Source organism: Dermochelys coriacea, chromosome 9 (assembly GCF_009764565.3).
Source record: "Dermochelys coriacea isolate rDerCor1 chromosome 9, rDerCor1.pri.v4, whole genome shotgun sequence".
In the NCBI taxonomy this organism is placed as follows: Eukaryota; Metazoa; Chordata; order Testudines; family Dermochelyidae; genus Dermochelys; species Dermochelys coriacea.
In genome coordinates, this window is record NC_050076.1 from 32,361,213 (window position 1) to 32,377,373 (window position 16,161).

General features: G+C 37.6%; 1 protein-coding gene across 11 annotated transcripts in view; it reads right to left on the bottom strand.

Moving 5' to 3' along the window:
- LOC119860945 (U2 snRNP associated SURP domain containing) overlaps positions 1-16,161 on the bottom strand; it is a 75,120-nt gene that overhangs the window by 37,249 nt on the left and 21,710 nt on the right. For 3 of the 11 annotated variants that reach the window (XM_038415156.2, XM_043492864.1, XM_043492870.1), the window contains exons 2-10: positions 12,408-12,455; positions 8,334-8,438; positions 6,892-7,006; positions 6,351-6,487; positions 4,742-4,809; positions 1,196-1,290; positions 1,080-1,115; positions 912-994; positions 237-402 (exon numbers count right to left, since the gene is read on the bottom strand). In XM_038415156.2, coding sequence (XP_038271084.1) covers positions 237-402; positions 912-994; positions 1,080-1,115; positions 1,196-1,290; positions 4,742-4,809; positions 6,351-6,487; positions 6,892-7,006; positions 8,334-8,438; positions 12,408-12,455 — 853 coding nt within the window. Of the gene's footprint in view, positions 1-236; positions 403-911; positions 995-1,079; positions 1,116-1,195; positions 1,291-4,741; positions 4,810-6,350; positions 6,488-6,891; positions 7,007-8,333; positions 8,439-8,542; positions 9,450-12,407; positions 12,456-16,161 lie in introns of those variants that run through there. The other 8 variants (XM_038415158.2, XM_043492866.1, XM_038415159.2 and 5 more) reach the window with 5 other exon arrangements.

Consider the following 16,161-nt stretch of genomic DNA (forward strand, 5'->3'; position numbering starts at 1 on the left):
GAAAGGAAGCCATTATAAGACTTAAGTCATTTATTTTTTAAAATGGCAATTCAAACTGCACTAGCAAGTAAAAATGAAATAAAAATATGGTAAGCTTCCACCTTTTCTATGAGACACAATATTTTCCATTATTTGATTCTGAAAGAACTTAATTCTAAGATATGTCTCCCAAACTTATACTTCAAGCCTCCCCCAAAAGGTAATTATGACTAGACACAATTTAAAGTCCCATTTACCATTTAAATTCTTTAATGCTCGTTCAGCATCTCTCCTGTTCATAAAGGCAACAAAACCACAGTTCCTTTCTCTTGCTCTTTCCTCATCGGTTCTTGGCCACATAATTTTAACACTAGCTAATGGTCCAAAGCGCCCAAATTCTTGACATAACATCTCTTCATTCATCTACAGGAAAAGAAACCAAAATGAACATCTAGTTACGGTTTTTCCAAGACACCTATATCACCTTGGTATCTAAGTGTTGTGATATTATTTCTCTCAATTCTCTGAAAAAACAGGAGATTACGTAGATGCTTGGGAGTTTTCATGTAGCGCTGCTTATGGGTGCCATGCTAGGGGCAGGGTTCTCTTGAAAAGGAATGTCTCATATTTTGACCCAACCACAATCATGCTTCAGCTCAGCTTGATCTTTTCCAGCAAGGAGTTCTATAGCAGAAATGCATCCCTGGAGAATGCCCTACTCTCAGTACTTGACTGTCTAAACCTGGATCTCTATAGTGCCATAACATTTTTCACTAATATATAATGCTTTTTAAGTGTATAGTCTGTAACTATAATTAGCCACCATAAAACAAAATTTCACTGAGATAAAAATCTACAACAAACTCCTGAAAGAGTTCAATTGGATCCAATGTAACTGCTGTTCTTAGTCACACGGCTAGATCCAACATTACCTGAGGATTAATGTTTCCAAGGTACAAATTCGTTGTGCTTGGATCTCCAACATCATGTGAACCTGGTGCATAATCATCCAGTACTAAAATGAAGAGAAGATTATTATAACCCAATGCATTAATTTAAGGGACATAATACGGTACAAATGAAAAAAGAATCTATATTACCACCAGAAGATCTGTTTCTTCTTGAAGGAGCATCCACTATATAAAAAGAGATTATGTGCATTTAGTCTATACATTTTATAAAAACAAACAAACAAAATAAAATAATGCTTACTTACTGGAACGTCGCTGGCCATCTGAATCTGACTGAGGTGGTTCAAAACGACTTAATCTACCTTTTGTTTTATGCCTTTCATCACGCTCCTCTTGAATTCTACAAAAAAGTTAATACAGGTAGCAATTATCTACAATTCAAGATATTTCTAATAAATAATTTTTAAAATAGTATCTTCTAAAATATGATTCTTCAATATTTTGTTAGCAGTCATTTTAAAATGAAGTTAGTGGCAGTAAAAAGTAGCTAGTTGCCAGTCAAAGTTTTCCACTTAGCCCACTTCCACGTCCCACAGAAACGGGACAACTGAAATAGTCGTAAATGTAATCTTCCCCATTTTACCCCACTAGCTTGCCTTTACCCCAACCTGGATGGGCCACCTGTAGGTGCCAGAAGTTGTTCAATTTACAAGATCAAGGTCTAGGGCAATGGTTTGAAAAAAATCAGGAGACCTGGGTTCTGTACCCTGCTCTGCCACTGACCTACCATGTGTCTCTGGGCAAGTCACTTCACTTCTCTGTACCTGTTTTCCCCTCCTACCTTTTCTCTGTCTTGTCTAAATTTAGATTGTAAGATCTTTGGTGTATGACCTGTTCTCATGTTTGTACAGTACACAGCACAATGAGGCTCCAAACTCAGCTGGGGCCTCTGGGCACTAATGTCTGCTCAGCTCAGGGCTCTGGGCACTAAGAAGTCCCTTCTTTTGAATGGAAGCTGCACTGAGAGCAATCTAGCAAAACAGAGGATGTCCTGATCCCAGTTTTTCTAGTTGGATATTGAAGTAAAATGTTGGTGGTTGGCTGATCCAATCCAAACTCTGATCTCTGCTCACCCTTTAAACTGCAAGAGCAGCTAACTGATCCAAAAGTAGTCATCCTGGGTCACCCGCAAAAGCACTCTTAATGACTATTACTAATTGCTAGTCCCTGAAAATACTTCAGACATATTGTGGAATGTAGGTTCTCCACAGAGTTGTGTGTTTTTACTACCTTTTGCAAAATTTAGGTCTCATTTTAAACTGAATTACATTCCTAACCTTTCTAGTTACAAGGATATCTTTCCAAGTAGGAAGACCATAGTCCACTGTTTCAAAAGCCACAATCAGACAAACTGAAACAGCTCTGACAGATTCAACCCTAAAGAGAAAGGTTTAAGTATCAACACTGTTAACAGTTTTGCTGATCATTTTAGCAGAGAAACTTCCAATTAATGTTGAGTCTTACAGCAGGATTTTTATTTTTTTTTTTTTTTTTGCAAACACTTACCATTGCTGCTATGACCAGTTCAGCCAGAGGTGGTAGTAGCAGCAAGAACACCAGCATAAATTAAATGGCAAAAAAGCACAAACAAACAAAAACACGACTCTGTTATCCCAGATTTAAGGCTATCCAACGAAAGCTTGTGCCCTTCCAGAACATCAAGTTTAGTAAAACTCAAACTTGTGAAAACAGGATGTGCAGAGTTAAGGTACACACCCACACAACCTTAACTCTGCCGCCTGGAGTTGGCAATAGCCATCAGCATGAACCCCAGCTGCATTCATTGTGTAGGTGCAGCCATATTGAATGGTGAAACAATTAGTTGGCACATCTTAGAAGAGTTGTGATTGTGATATGAGGTTATCTGGGGGGCCGTGGCATTTTGAGGGTATATGTGACCACTCTCCCCAAATCCTGTGTGTGAGATCAAAGAAAAGAGGTATAATATGTACCTTCAGAAATCCAGTATGCCTCCTTTCAGCACTGAGTTGTGTCACTAATGAGGAACAGTAGTCCCCTTGGGGATTGTCAGCAATTAGGCAAGAGATGGGTGTAGTTTGTGGGATGAATGAAGTGAAAGCAAAGTGTTTGATGGATTTGTGTGCACAAGGGTGAAGGGGGAGTAAAAGGAGTTGTAAAATCTAGTAGATGTGGTGTTCTTTCTGTGGAGTAGACTAAGTACAAGAGTATAGGAAACTCCTGTTCCTTACAGGGAAAAGGCAGACTATGAGTGTGTGTGTTATGGACTTACTGGGAAATGGCTCAAAGACGACAGAGTTAAGATTGCACGGGCTTGTACCTTAACTCTGTGTTTCCTAGTTTTCACTAGTTTGATTTTTGCTGAACTCGACGCTCTGGAAAGTCACGAGCTATAGACAGGTTTCAGAGTAGCAGCCGTGTTAGTCTGTATTCGCAAAAAGGAGTACTTGTGGCACCTTAGAGACTAACAAATTTATAGACAGATATCCTGATCTCTGAGTTAACTAAGGCTTTTTCCCCATTTAATTTCCCAGTGTTTTTAACAGCATGAGAAATACTGTTAGTAGAAGTTAGCAGTCATTTAGGCAGCTGTAATTACCACACAGGTGTGCAGTTAATGACAGATTAATTACCTGTGGACCCATAATGATAATTATATCTAACTCTTAGATACGCTATCACTAGATCTCAAGGGGGAAAACATTTTTCCCTTTATAGTGATGGGGAAACTGAGGCACAGAAAGGCAAAGTGACTTGGCCAAAGTCACCCAAGCAGTCCAGTGACAAAACAAATAGAGCGCCCAGGTCTTCTGAGTCACAGTTCACTGTTCTCCCTATTGCTATGTGATTCCAAAGTGTTGTCTCTCTCTTACTCCGGCACTTTCTTGCAATGGAATGAATAATGGTCATGCTTTGAAATGTTTGGAGTGTGTGGTTGCTAACAAAGCCAGTGAGAGAAATCTCAGATACGGTCTGATTCCCAAGAACTTTATAATTTTATTAAATGACAGCTACAGTAACTTTAAGCATGTGAGTAAAGATCCCCCCAACTCTACTATTCCCTGAAACACAGAACTAGAGCCCAGCAAAACTGCAGATTCCCACTTTGTATCTGTGGCTATTCGCATACATTCCAGTCTACTTGCAACTTACCCCCATATTCTTTCCCAGTGTCCCCCCACCTGAACTCCCACCCAACCCCATTTATCCCTCCCCTCCTGATGCAGCCCCAAGCCCTTCTCACCCCATTCCTCCCACTCCTCCACCCCCAAAAATGCTCCCCTCCCCATTAGCAAGCATTCATGTCTTTTTAAATGGAAAAAAAAATTACATTCCCCCAAAATTTTTTTAAAAAAAATCCAACAGACATTTTAACATTTTAGACGTTCTGTCCCTTACAACATTTCCCAGAGGTTTGTCCATGTTGGGACTCAAACTGACGCTGGCAAGTTAGTTCAAAGGCTTACTGCTTATCCCCTTGCGTTATCTATCTGCTGTGAAAGTTTTAAGACAACAAACCCTGTTGGCTTCTCTGTCTGCACATACTCAGTGTAATCCATTTGGCACATGGGCCTTAAGAGTGCAGGACAGCATGCTTAAAAAGAACCAAACTCTTTGGCTACTAACAATGAAATCTGACTCCCCACAAAGGGCTAGTGGATGCCATGCACTTTGTTGGCATAACACTCAAGTGTCTGAGACCCTGACGTGATGATCTCAGCCCTGGTTTGATCTCGGTAAGAGGGGAAAATTCAAACATTTGTGCCATTTTTGCTAATTTATGATGGCATTCCATGCACAGTCAAACTTACTGTTTTAGTTCTTCTTTGAAGAGTTCTAAATTGCTCTTTTTCTTTTCTTTCTCCCCCTTCTTCAAAGGCTAAAATAAAGGATACATCAGCCAATATTTCAGAACACCACACAATGAATGGTTTGTCAAAGAAATGTTTGTGACACCTATATTTTAGATCATTTCCAATCCATATCATCTTTGGTCTCAGGTTTCCTAATGACTGAATCACAAACAAAAAATCCACCTTGAAAAACATTAAGGCTAAGCCCTCTGAAGGCACAGTCAGGAAATACAAAAGTTAAAGTTGAATGTAAACCGTAACTCTGCTTTCGTGCTTATACATTACGATGCAACCTTTAATTGCGTTCTCATGCTCAAACATTCTCTTTACTACTTAAGATAGAATTACAAGATGTTAAATGTCTTTGTCAGTCTTAACACTTATTTTAATCACAAAAGTTGATTACATCCTTAGTGACAAAGGACAAGTCTTCACTACAGCACTACATCGGCAGTAATATTTTTACAGCAATGTGACAGTGAAGGGCTCAGTGGGAGGAGTAAGATGTACTCAAGAATCACAACTAAGTAGCTCTTTTTTGTAACTGAAAAACTTGGCACACTGCGAAATATCTTCTATGTTGTCCATTAGTATCCGACTCTACTATCTAAATCCACAGCATATTGTTTTATGTTTGGGGTGAGTTTGCATTAATATCACTTGCTACTACTAATGTCACTAGCACACAATGCTATAGATGCTTCACACATATCTAAAGATTGTAGAAAGAATTCTATTTAGGAAACATTATTAAGTTGTTAAAAACCATCATAACGAATTGACACAGGAACAGCATTAAGTCTGCAGTTTAAACCTTAACTTGCACATATTCTGACTTGAGTGTTCAGTTGCACAGTCTTAATGTGCTCCTAACAGTATTTGTTTTTTTTTCCCAGTGTTTTTAAAGCAAAACAAAATCAAACTAACAATATACATGCAAACTGACAGGAGAGAGAAAAATGAAAGAAAATAAGTGCTTCATCTTAGAAGACCTGCAAGTCATGCAGGCTATTGGTCATAACTCAAAGAGCTGAAAGGATTTTGCTTAAGTTTCAAAATAAAATCACCTTGAGACAGAGACCAAGCATGGAAACTGTAGATCAGTCCAAAAGGTAAAATTTTCTTAAAAAGTTACACGCATCTGAAAACAGATGGTTAAAATCAAAACTGTTTTGAAACCTTCAGAATAGCTGGTGGTACCAAACATATATACTTCAATAGTGATTGGGAGCATTCTTTTAATATTCATACTAATACTAAATAAATACTAATTCATGATGAAGTTATCTTGATTAAAAAGAATACTTGAGCATGTACAATATTTTTTCTGAACAAAATCAAGACAGAGCGCCATTTTTAGAGAGCCAGTCTGCATACAGGACTAGTAGACCTTCACATTCTAATCTCTACAATGATTTACTATATGGTTTGGCAAATCACTTAATATACATGTGTTGGTTCCTCTGATATGAAAAATGGGAATAAAATCACTCTACGTAGTTAATGTGTATAAGTGCTTTGAAGAGGAATTAAACAGGTAGTAAATATTTTGAAAAGAATAACTTACAGGCTTTTTGGTTTCTATCATTAGAAGGGATGGAGGCTTCTCATTAGAGGATGGCTGATTTGGCTGATTTTTTTGATCTGCAAATCGTGCTGAAGGTTTGTAGATTTTACCTCGTTTTTCATCTGTTTCATGTTCATCTGGATTTAAAAAAGGAACTTAGTTAACAGTTACTGCATAATAATGAGCCAAAGAATCAGGTTTTTTGTATTTATTTCTGAAATTCTGTCTCCAACACAGAATCTAAAAAAAATTAATTATTTATAAATCAAAATGAAATGCTGTAATAGTATCACACTTTGCAATTTAAATGTAATACTCAGGAAAAGCATGTGTAAAGTGTAGTTGGTTTAAAAAAAAACAAAACAAAAAAAACCTTTCCTTTAAATATAAAAAAGGGATAATTTATATAAACATCTCCTAAAAGCATAATGAAAAATTCTGGCAAGCAACGTACTGCATTAAACACAAAATAAAATCCAAACCTAACCTTTTTCTTTGCAATTAACCAGAAGTTGTGGGGGAAAAAATATTCAAGTCTTACCTTTAGACGCATTGACAATTCCTCCTCTTACAAATGTTTTCACCTTATTACCATCACTTCCTTCAAAGGCAGCAAGGAATTCTTCATAAATTTCTGCAGCTGCCTTCTCATCCTCCTACACACCAAATGTTAAATTTGTTTACTATTTTTACAAACAGCATCCATGAGACATCTAACCTTAAGCAGCCATACGACTTTCCTTTTTTATTTTTGTCATGATACTTGTTCTAATTCAGCGTAAGGTTCAGTTTCAGACAAGACAATATTTCAGAGCAGGAATGTGGGAAGAATTATTAACACAAGAACTAGAGACAAACAGATTTGTATAATCAAATATGATTACTCATTTAATAAATGTAGAGTTGATTTTTTTTAAATGATTTATAATTTCATAGGTAAAAAGAAGATGGCAAACACAAAAACACGACAAAGACCTTAGACTCTGCGCTAGCCTGTGTGTTTCAAAAAAAAAAAAAAAAAAAAAAAAATGTATAGTGTAAACTATGGGAGTCAAATTGTGTGTCTGGATGAAGTTAACGGGCTCAGTTTTAAATGGTGTGTTTCACAAATGACAAATTAATAAAAATAAGTGAGACAGCAAATTAAATTAAACACCACTGCATTGCCTTGCATTAGGATTTTCAAAGGAGTCTGGGGAGGTTAGGAAGCCAGATCCCACTGAAAATTCAGAGGAAGCTGAGAACTTAACTTGTTTAGGCTCTTTGAAAACCCCCAACTTTAAATTAGCTGAGTTGACATCACACAATCTAAAGCAAGAAGTTAAAATATATTGAAACATGTTAAAAGCCTTTACTAAAATTCCAAATTTCAAGATGTTCTTAAGCCATTTTACATCAGATATGTGCATTTCTGCACCAAACCATATCTAACATAAATTTACTGTGTTCAAGATAAAAATCTCTAGTTTGAAAGTAAAATCTATTTTGTAGAATAAAGCATTTTCAGCACTGAAATATCTAAACAGAACAGTGCCACTGATTCTCTTGGTAGAAATTAAAATCAAATAATATACAATATAAAACCACACAAGAGAAAAGTCACCTGAGGTGATAGCAGGTCAAAGGGAGGGACTGATTTCACAGTCCAGTGACCGTTGTGACATTCAGTCTGTCATAACCCAAAGCTTCCAGGGAAGCCACAGAATCTGAGCTCTCATTTAGACTTATCCTGGCTTTTTTCCCATTTCAAAGGCAGACCTCTGTGCTCCCCAATACAGTTGGCAGCAAATGTTTTAAAAATTACCACATGAAATAAATTAGTACAGTTACGGTATTATTTACTTAAATTTTTAAAAAAAGTTAAGTTACAACTAATTCTCTGAAACAGAATTTCTATTTTCACTGCTAGTTCTTTGTTTGGATAAGTTAATGGCAAGATAATTTCATATATAAAAAGAAGAAAAAAAAACCTTGTCTATTTACCATTACCTTCTTTTTTAACTCCTCTTGTTCCTTCTTACTTAAAGTCCTCTTGGCAGCACTCATTTTGCCAATACTGAATGATTTAAGTTTGTTTTCCAAAAGAGGCTACAAAAAGAACCGAAAACAGAATGTTTAGAGAAGTAATCTTTAAATGCATCTCATCATTTGAATCTAACATCCAAAGTAACATTTTACCTGAAAGGACTCACCCAATGTGTTGATTTAGTTACTTGGAAAAAAACTGAAGTCTTCCTGGACTTGTCTCTCAGGACAGGTAGTTTTCCAAAAGCAATACAATTTTGAAATATTTTGATAATTTACAACTATTCCGCAATAGCTTATGGAGGAAGCTTTTAACGTCCAAACTTAGATGAGCTAGATTGGTGGTCTTGTGGTATGTTCTGCGCTAACCTGTGGGAAACCTAACGAAGTCTGTGAACCCAATACATGTGTCAGCAGAAGCTGACACTGCTGAAGATGCCTAGTTGCTTAAACCTGGAGAACAATATGCTCCATAACTCAGAGGCAACCTTATTTCTTAAATGGCTGCAGAGGACAGGCACTGAAAAGAGTTGCAGCTAATTAAATTCTCTTGGCCAGAAGAATATTTTGTGATCCTAGCCAGTTGTGATGGAGGATATTAATAGAAATAAAATTAGAGTGTTGAGGAATTTAATTACATGTTTTTGCTGTGGGAAGATACAAAGGAGTTTTTTTTCAGCCCCAGCACAATTAAAACCTTCATTCCCCAATATCTCATTCTCCTTGCCTCTCCCAATTTCATCTCTCCCCCATAAGACTATCAAAGAAGGAAGATCACAAAGCAAAATTACACTTGCACACTGAAATAGTAATAATTGATCATCTGCAGGATTCTCCTTCTTCGCTGACTGAAGAAAGATGGTAAGGCATTGAGAGAGCGGATAACTTCTCCAAGAAATGGGCAGTGGGGAGGTTTGGGAAGGGGAGAAGAGACAAGGCAGCAAACTTATTTTGAAATTCCAACAGTGAAAAAGACAGTAGAACTTAATCTCAATTTTTAAATAATTTAACTTGTTTGTTATTGAAACATGAATCAATATGGGAATAAGGAAAACATCCCCAGTAGTCACCAGAACATCTCAACATATGGAATGACACTTCACCCCTTCCAAAATATTTTTGAAGCCCTACCACAGCTATCAACTCATTTATACACAATGATGCTAACAACTGCTATCTCAGCAACACACAAACTCTTTAAATAGCAGGTCCCACACTTTGTGAGAAGTTAAATTGAGTAAACTGAACAACTTAGTCATGATACCAAGGCGATTTCAGAATCAGCTGCAAAAAAAAATAAATGTTAGCTTTGGAAAAACTTCTATCTGGAATGGAATTTCTATCAGGAATGTCAATGCCTTAGTCATTTAACACCACTTCTAATAGAAGTTTCCTACTCAAAGCCATTTTTACACAATATGAAAAAGCACTGTAAGAAGCTATTACTTGAAATAACTTGAGCTACAATACTTGCTTGGTGTCCATACATGCACCGTCCTAGATGTGTGACAAGAGCAGTGTCCAACAATTGGAACGAGAGAATAAGAAGGCCAAAGGCTCACTGCTCTTGAACACTGAGAAGTTTGGCCTGGAGAGTGAAGTGGTTCATTCGTCTTAAAGCAGTTTTGTGCCCTTATGATTCCCAGGAAAACTTTGCAAATGTGAACAAATAAAATGTCAGCAGACTTGGAAAAAATAATTCGCCAAACAGCATGAAATTAACAAGGTTCTAGAATGTTTCATTGAAGGAATACAAAATCCTGTAGGCAGCTACAAAATTGACAAGAATTATATACTGCTTAGAAAATCTATAAAAAGGGCCAGGTATTTGAAAATTTTGGGGGAATACCCCTCATCCAAAAAAAAAAAAAAAAAAGAGGTTGCCAGGAAGTAATTAAGACAGAAGGAGGGAGGAGAAAGCTTCCATTTAAATAGTCAGGTTGGTGCATGGAGGGAAGAGAAATGTCCCCATTTACAAATGCCTTGCTAACTAGAGGCTGATACAAAGGATGGAAAGCCCAAGCAAGATCCAGGATCAATGCTCTGTTAGCACCTGCTTCCTTCCTAGAGGCTTGGGGTGGATAGAGGATTTCCCACCACGGCACTGTCTTCAGAGCTTGCTGATGCACCCCTCATCTTTTTTGTGGACATATGGCTAGCAAGCTTATTAACAAGTTTTCCCATTTCTGCTGGGGAGCAAGTGTTTAGCCCAGGCCAAACTGGGCTGGTGAAGTCCACAGTGGTTTCTCCCCTGCGAGGAAAGGAAGCCACAAATATTGTACCTGCACTGACTGACTCAATCAGTTCTTTTAACTCATCACACAATACACCCTTTCACATTTGGAGGTCATACAAAATCTCCTGCATCTTTTGAAAGGTGCAAGTCACTATGGGAGAGGTGCTTCAGGAATTCAGTTGTATGGTGAACTGTGTTTCAGAAGCATCAAAAGAGGGGCTGTAAAAAAAAAAAATCAGTATTCTACATACTAAACTGCTGCAAAGTCAAGCAATACAATCAACCCTTTTATGCAGCGTTCCTTCAATGGTTTCCTCACTTAGTGTAGGCAGGCCCAAACTGAATGGATTATTTGGACACGCCTAATATCAGCATGCTGATCAGAACAAAAGTGATGTTTGTAACTGCTGACCATACCTGGTACATCATCCTGCATACAAAACTAGACTGAAACTGTGAATGTAAAGTTTCATTATCAGCTTCAAAATTGCTTGTAAATCATCAGCATTGTAGGTTGGTTTTGGTTTTTTGGGGTTTTTTTTGTTTTTTTTACTTTTGTTAAGCTATGCATTGATTCAGCTTTGAAGTGCAGTGCTAGTCTAAACAGTAACCAGAAGTTGAATCGGGGGCTCCACAGGCTTACTGTCTCAACTTTCAGAGCAAACCACATAAAAAAATTTTTTTAAATAAAAGGAACAGGATATTTTTGTAACTACCAGGCCTGTAAATTCAACCTGAAATTGAACTCAAACTAGGTCTTTCTAACCCATAGAAAGGCTCTGCACCAGGATTGAGGGTGGGAGCTTGTTGTACACCAAGCTTGTTGTAATGAAGCTGCTTATTTCTTGTCATTAAACAATAATGCTAGTGATTTATATGCAATTTTGCAGCTGATAACAGTACACCTAACATACAGAGACTTAATTTCTGAAAAAATCCTGTGTGCAAACTAAGCTTGGTGCTGCGTTTCAGAGCTCTATTTCCAAGGCACCTGGCAAAGAATTCTTTGTAGTAACTCAGAGCCCTCCCCATCCAGTATATCAACCCTGGCCATTGAGGATACTGGCTGATCATTTGTGTGTTGGCTCAGAAGCTGGTGTACCTATCAATTTACCAGTTATATAATGGGGATAAATAAGAAATCATCACAAGAAGGCAAAAAAAAATTTTTAAAGCAAGAACAAATAACCTAACCAGTTGATTTGATAGAAATCTGCTCTAGTCGGCATTCTAAAAAGCAGAGGTTTAAATTAGAAAATAATAGTTCGCACACCAGATCACTTAATTTAGCAGGCAAGGAGCTACACTTTGTCTATAACACTGAAGAAATTGTTCAACTATATATACTCTCTTTACAACTAGCTTATTCAAACTAGTTTATCTATTGCCGTTGCAAAGATTATTATATACAACTCTTCTAATATTGGTATTTATTATGAAGGAAAGGATCTTGTTCTAATATTCTAACACTTTCTGGCAAGAAAGAGGTGAGGGGAAGACAAATTCTCTAGCACCATCATCATTAAGCAATTATTGTTTTCAAAATTATTTAAGAGACTATTCTGAAGTGCTAAAATGAGGAGTGTCATATCTCGGAAGCATGCAAACGGATTACGCTAAAAACCCAGGAGGCAGACACACATGCATGAGACCGGAAAGCAAGGTTAAAATAATTCTGTGAATCATTTATTAATGAATATCGATAGTTTATATGATTACCCAGCAGTGGGGGCTGACTGTGGCAAAATAGGTGAAGTATTCTTTGCAATCTAATAGCTATATTCTTTAGGACTTACGTGACTATCGGCAGATCCAGTCGTTTGTACCGCATCTGGCAGTCTGACCTGCAAATGATGGGGAAAAAAGTCACTTAGGAATATACTAGCAGCATTTACTGATAAGCAAAAGACATTGGCCCTTTCAGATGCAGCTGTTGGGATTCCATTTTCATTTCCACCACTATCCTGGCATGCATCTTTACCCTCATATATTTAAGATTTTTTTAAAGTATTTGAGCAATACAACTGATATACTCAATGTGGATTGATACAGAAAAAAGGCTCTTGCCCTTATCCATAAACATCTCAATTCAGCTCTCTGGATTTCACAAACTCATCACTTCCACCAGGATTCAGGCCATCTTAAACACTAATTCCAGGCCTGTTGCATTGAACCTGCTTAGAAACTGTCAACGTGAAATGTCTTCAAGATAATGTTATTTGCTTCATTATATTTGTCTTAAGTTATAAAATTAGTTACTAAATTTGATTTGTTGATATTATACTTCTGGGGAAATTCTGCGTGAAAATGTTAAAAATTCTGCACACAATATTTTAAAATTCTACATATTTTATCTGTCAAAATAATGCAATATAATCATGCCAGTTTCAATTATTTTGGTAATTTATTTAAAATACAATACAATGGCTAGAGAATGGGAGTGGGGTGCACTGGAGGAAATCCCCCAAACTCCCTTTGTCTAATAGTAATATAGCTAGGTTTGACCCTTTATTTCTAGTTATTAGTCAACAAATATATGCAGCCATATGCTCAGTGTTACATCATAGGCAACTGAAGAGCAAGTGAGGGCTGGGAAATCAAACTCACTATTTATGCTGGCTATTGGCCATCTCCAAAAAGGACAGCACCAAACAGGTAATGGAGCATAGTTTGATAGGAATTTTTTTCAGTCCAAAAATTTAGACCAGTTCTAATCACCATACGCATTCAGAAGGCCATCCTGTCCTGTACACAACTCTGGCAATGTTAAGGAGCCTTAAAACTTCTACACCCATTTTATACTCCTGGAGGAATTCACAGAGACAATGGGAACAATTCACTAAGCAGGCAGGCTGCTACTTTCTGCTCTGCCCCACACCTATCTCCTCAGAAACACCCCAAAGCCACACCTCCTCCATGCCGAGTGTGCCACAATAGCGAGCAAGAGAGACAGAGCGTCTCTCTTTCTCACATGTCTGCAGAGCTCCCACTTCCACCCAGTCCCAGCAGTGATTTACATCTCTAACAGCTGCTCCAGGCACCCGAACCAACCAGCCTGCGATGCCAGGGAGGGGCACGTGACCACTCTTGCGGGCTTCCCTTTGCTTCCCTGGAAAAATATCCCCTGGCAAGAAATCTGCAGGGGATATGAATTCTGGGCATGCAGAATTCCCCCAGGAGTAATATTAGTACATGTTATTACTATGTTGTGATTAACCAGATCTGGATGGAATTAATCTTAACCTCCCCAACCCAATGAAGTTAACCCCTACTAGTGACACACATACTAGTTGACATCAAATTTTATTTTACATTAAACTTTAAATGTATTTCATGTAATTGATATTAGCTTGATGTATAAATTTTGTTAAAAAGTGAAGATCATTGTTGCTTTTCTCTGAACAGTAAATTTAGTATTTTTGAAAGATATGCTTGTTTCTACTTCTTTCTTGCTATCTTTTCTAATATTAGCCTTTAACCTTGTAGCTGGTAGACGTTAGTAAGCTTTATTTTGCAGAGAATGTTTTCACTTGAACACTGAGGGGTCTGTATGTACATAGGACAGCTATATCCGCAAAAGAGAAGGATATCAATTACCAAATAAGACAGAAAGAAAACTGTAATGCATTTGAAAACATCTCTAACACCATGAACATGGTAAAACTAAGTATACAAGAGGTAATCCCCTTATTATAGTAATCCACAAACCTGCAGCTGCTAGAACTGCAATTTTCCAAAAAATAAATGAGGATTAAAGCAACCATTTTGCACCCAGAAGTTCAATATTTGTAGGGAATTTATACAGAAGCCTAAGGAAATCTAGACCAAATCTTAAATTTGTTTCCTACTATATTCCAATAAGTAAATGAAGCTGTATTTATTAAGCATAATATAGGAGATTGAGAAATTACCCTTCAGAGGGCTGTATCTGTTCATTAGTACATAACTTATTCAACAACAGTGTACTTATACTTAACATGTACTTATACATGTACAGAATGCATAAAAGCACAATGTTCTCTACTTTATCCCACCAGTGTGCCATTCCAGAAATTTTGGGGAGGGAAGGAGAGAAGAAAAGGGTCAATTTCAACATCAATTCAATCTGTGCTGTCGGAGAACAAACAAGAGTATTAATTTTTCCAGTGGCTTTTTATGCTGTAGAACTAGAATGAGACCAACAAGATAGATTACACTGATCTCCAAAAATCCAGCAAGCAGCAATAATTTTTAATCATTGCCAATTAGGGCCAAATTCAAGCAAGTAATCCAAGAGTTAGAAAAGTCATGGCCTGGATTCATACCCTGCAAACTACTATTTAAAGCTGTTCAGGCAGTGCATAGAAACTCCTTCAGATCTATAGGCTGCTCTAATGTGCAAGGCAAGCATAGATAAGCCCAAAGAGTCTGTAAAACTGGCTCCCAAATGCCACCCTCCCACAACCTGCTCTGACAAGTGGACCTCAATGCAGAAGAAAATATGGCTCCATATAGCCTAGTATTGTGAAACCAGAAATTGATAGGAAAGGACAAAAACATGCATCCATTCTACTGGCTCAAGGTTTTGCAACACATATTATAATCTATTGGCATTCTTGTGATTATTTTACAATTTTATCATTGAAGTTTTGGAAGGAGATTTGGTTTAGGGCATTTTAAATTATGGGGAGTATTTTTTTAATTTTTCCAAAAAGTTTATCTTTAGACAAACATTCTAATACTTTCACATGAAATTAATCACTTAATTCACCTATCCAATCATTTTATGGCTATATTCAATTCAGAAGTATGGAATCACATAGCAAAATGGCTCACTTGAAGAATTTGCAAACTTAGTGAAAAATATCTTGCTGCCTGAGAGTTAAACCTCTAAAAGATTATTTAAGGATTGTAATGTAGAGTTGCAATTTACAGCTCTACTTTTAGACATTTGCTTGATTTACTTCTCCCCTCCCCTCACATCACTCCTTTTTATGAATAAGGATATTGAAGTATAACAGAATGCATATTCAATTAAAGTATAAAGTCTGTGTGATATGATCGTTTGGTGACAAAATGTTTTTAACCAAGCTATATTGTTTAAATACAGACTCCTTGGGCCCCTGTTTAAACAGAAGCCATATCCAGACATACTATTATAATATATTCCTGGGAGAATTCTCCACCACTGCACACGCACAGAAATCATGTGCCATGCAAAATTTTTTTTCCCCTGTAGAAAATACATTCTGCCGGAAAGGTGCTGCAGTTACTCCTTTCGCCCACCATGGGCCACTATGGCACCAGAACAGAGAGCAGCTGTTCTCCGGTGGGAGAAGCTCCAGCTAGGGATAGGGAAGAGAAAGAAGCTGCTTTCCGCACAGCACCTGCCAGTGGGGCAGGTCAGGAGGCATGGGATATGGGGTGATGGACAGCATGGGGCACATGGGGCTGCTGGAGGGGGTCACAGACAGATTCAGAAAGGCTATGGGGGGGAACAGATTGTGGCAGAGGCTGAGTGGGGGTACAAGGCCACATGGGGACAGGAGGAGGGAGCTGGAGGGATGGATG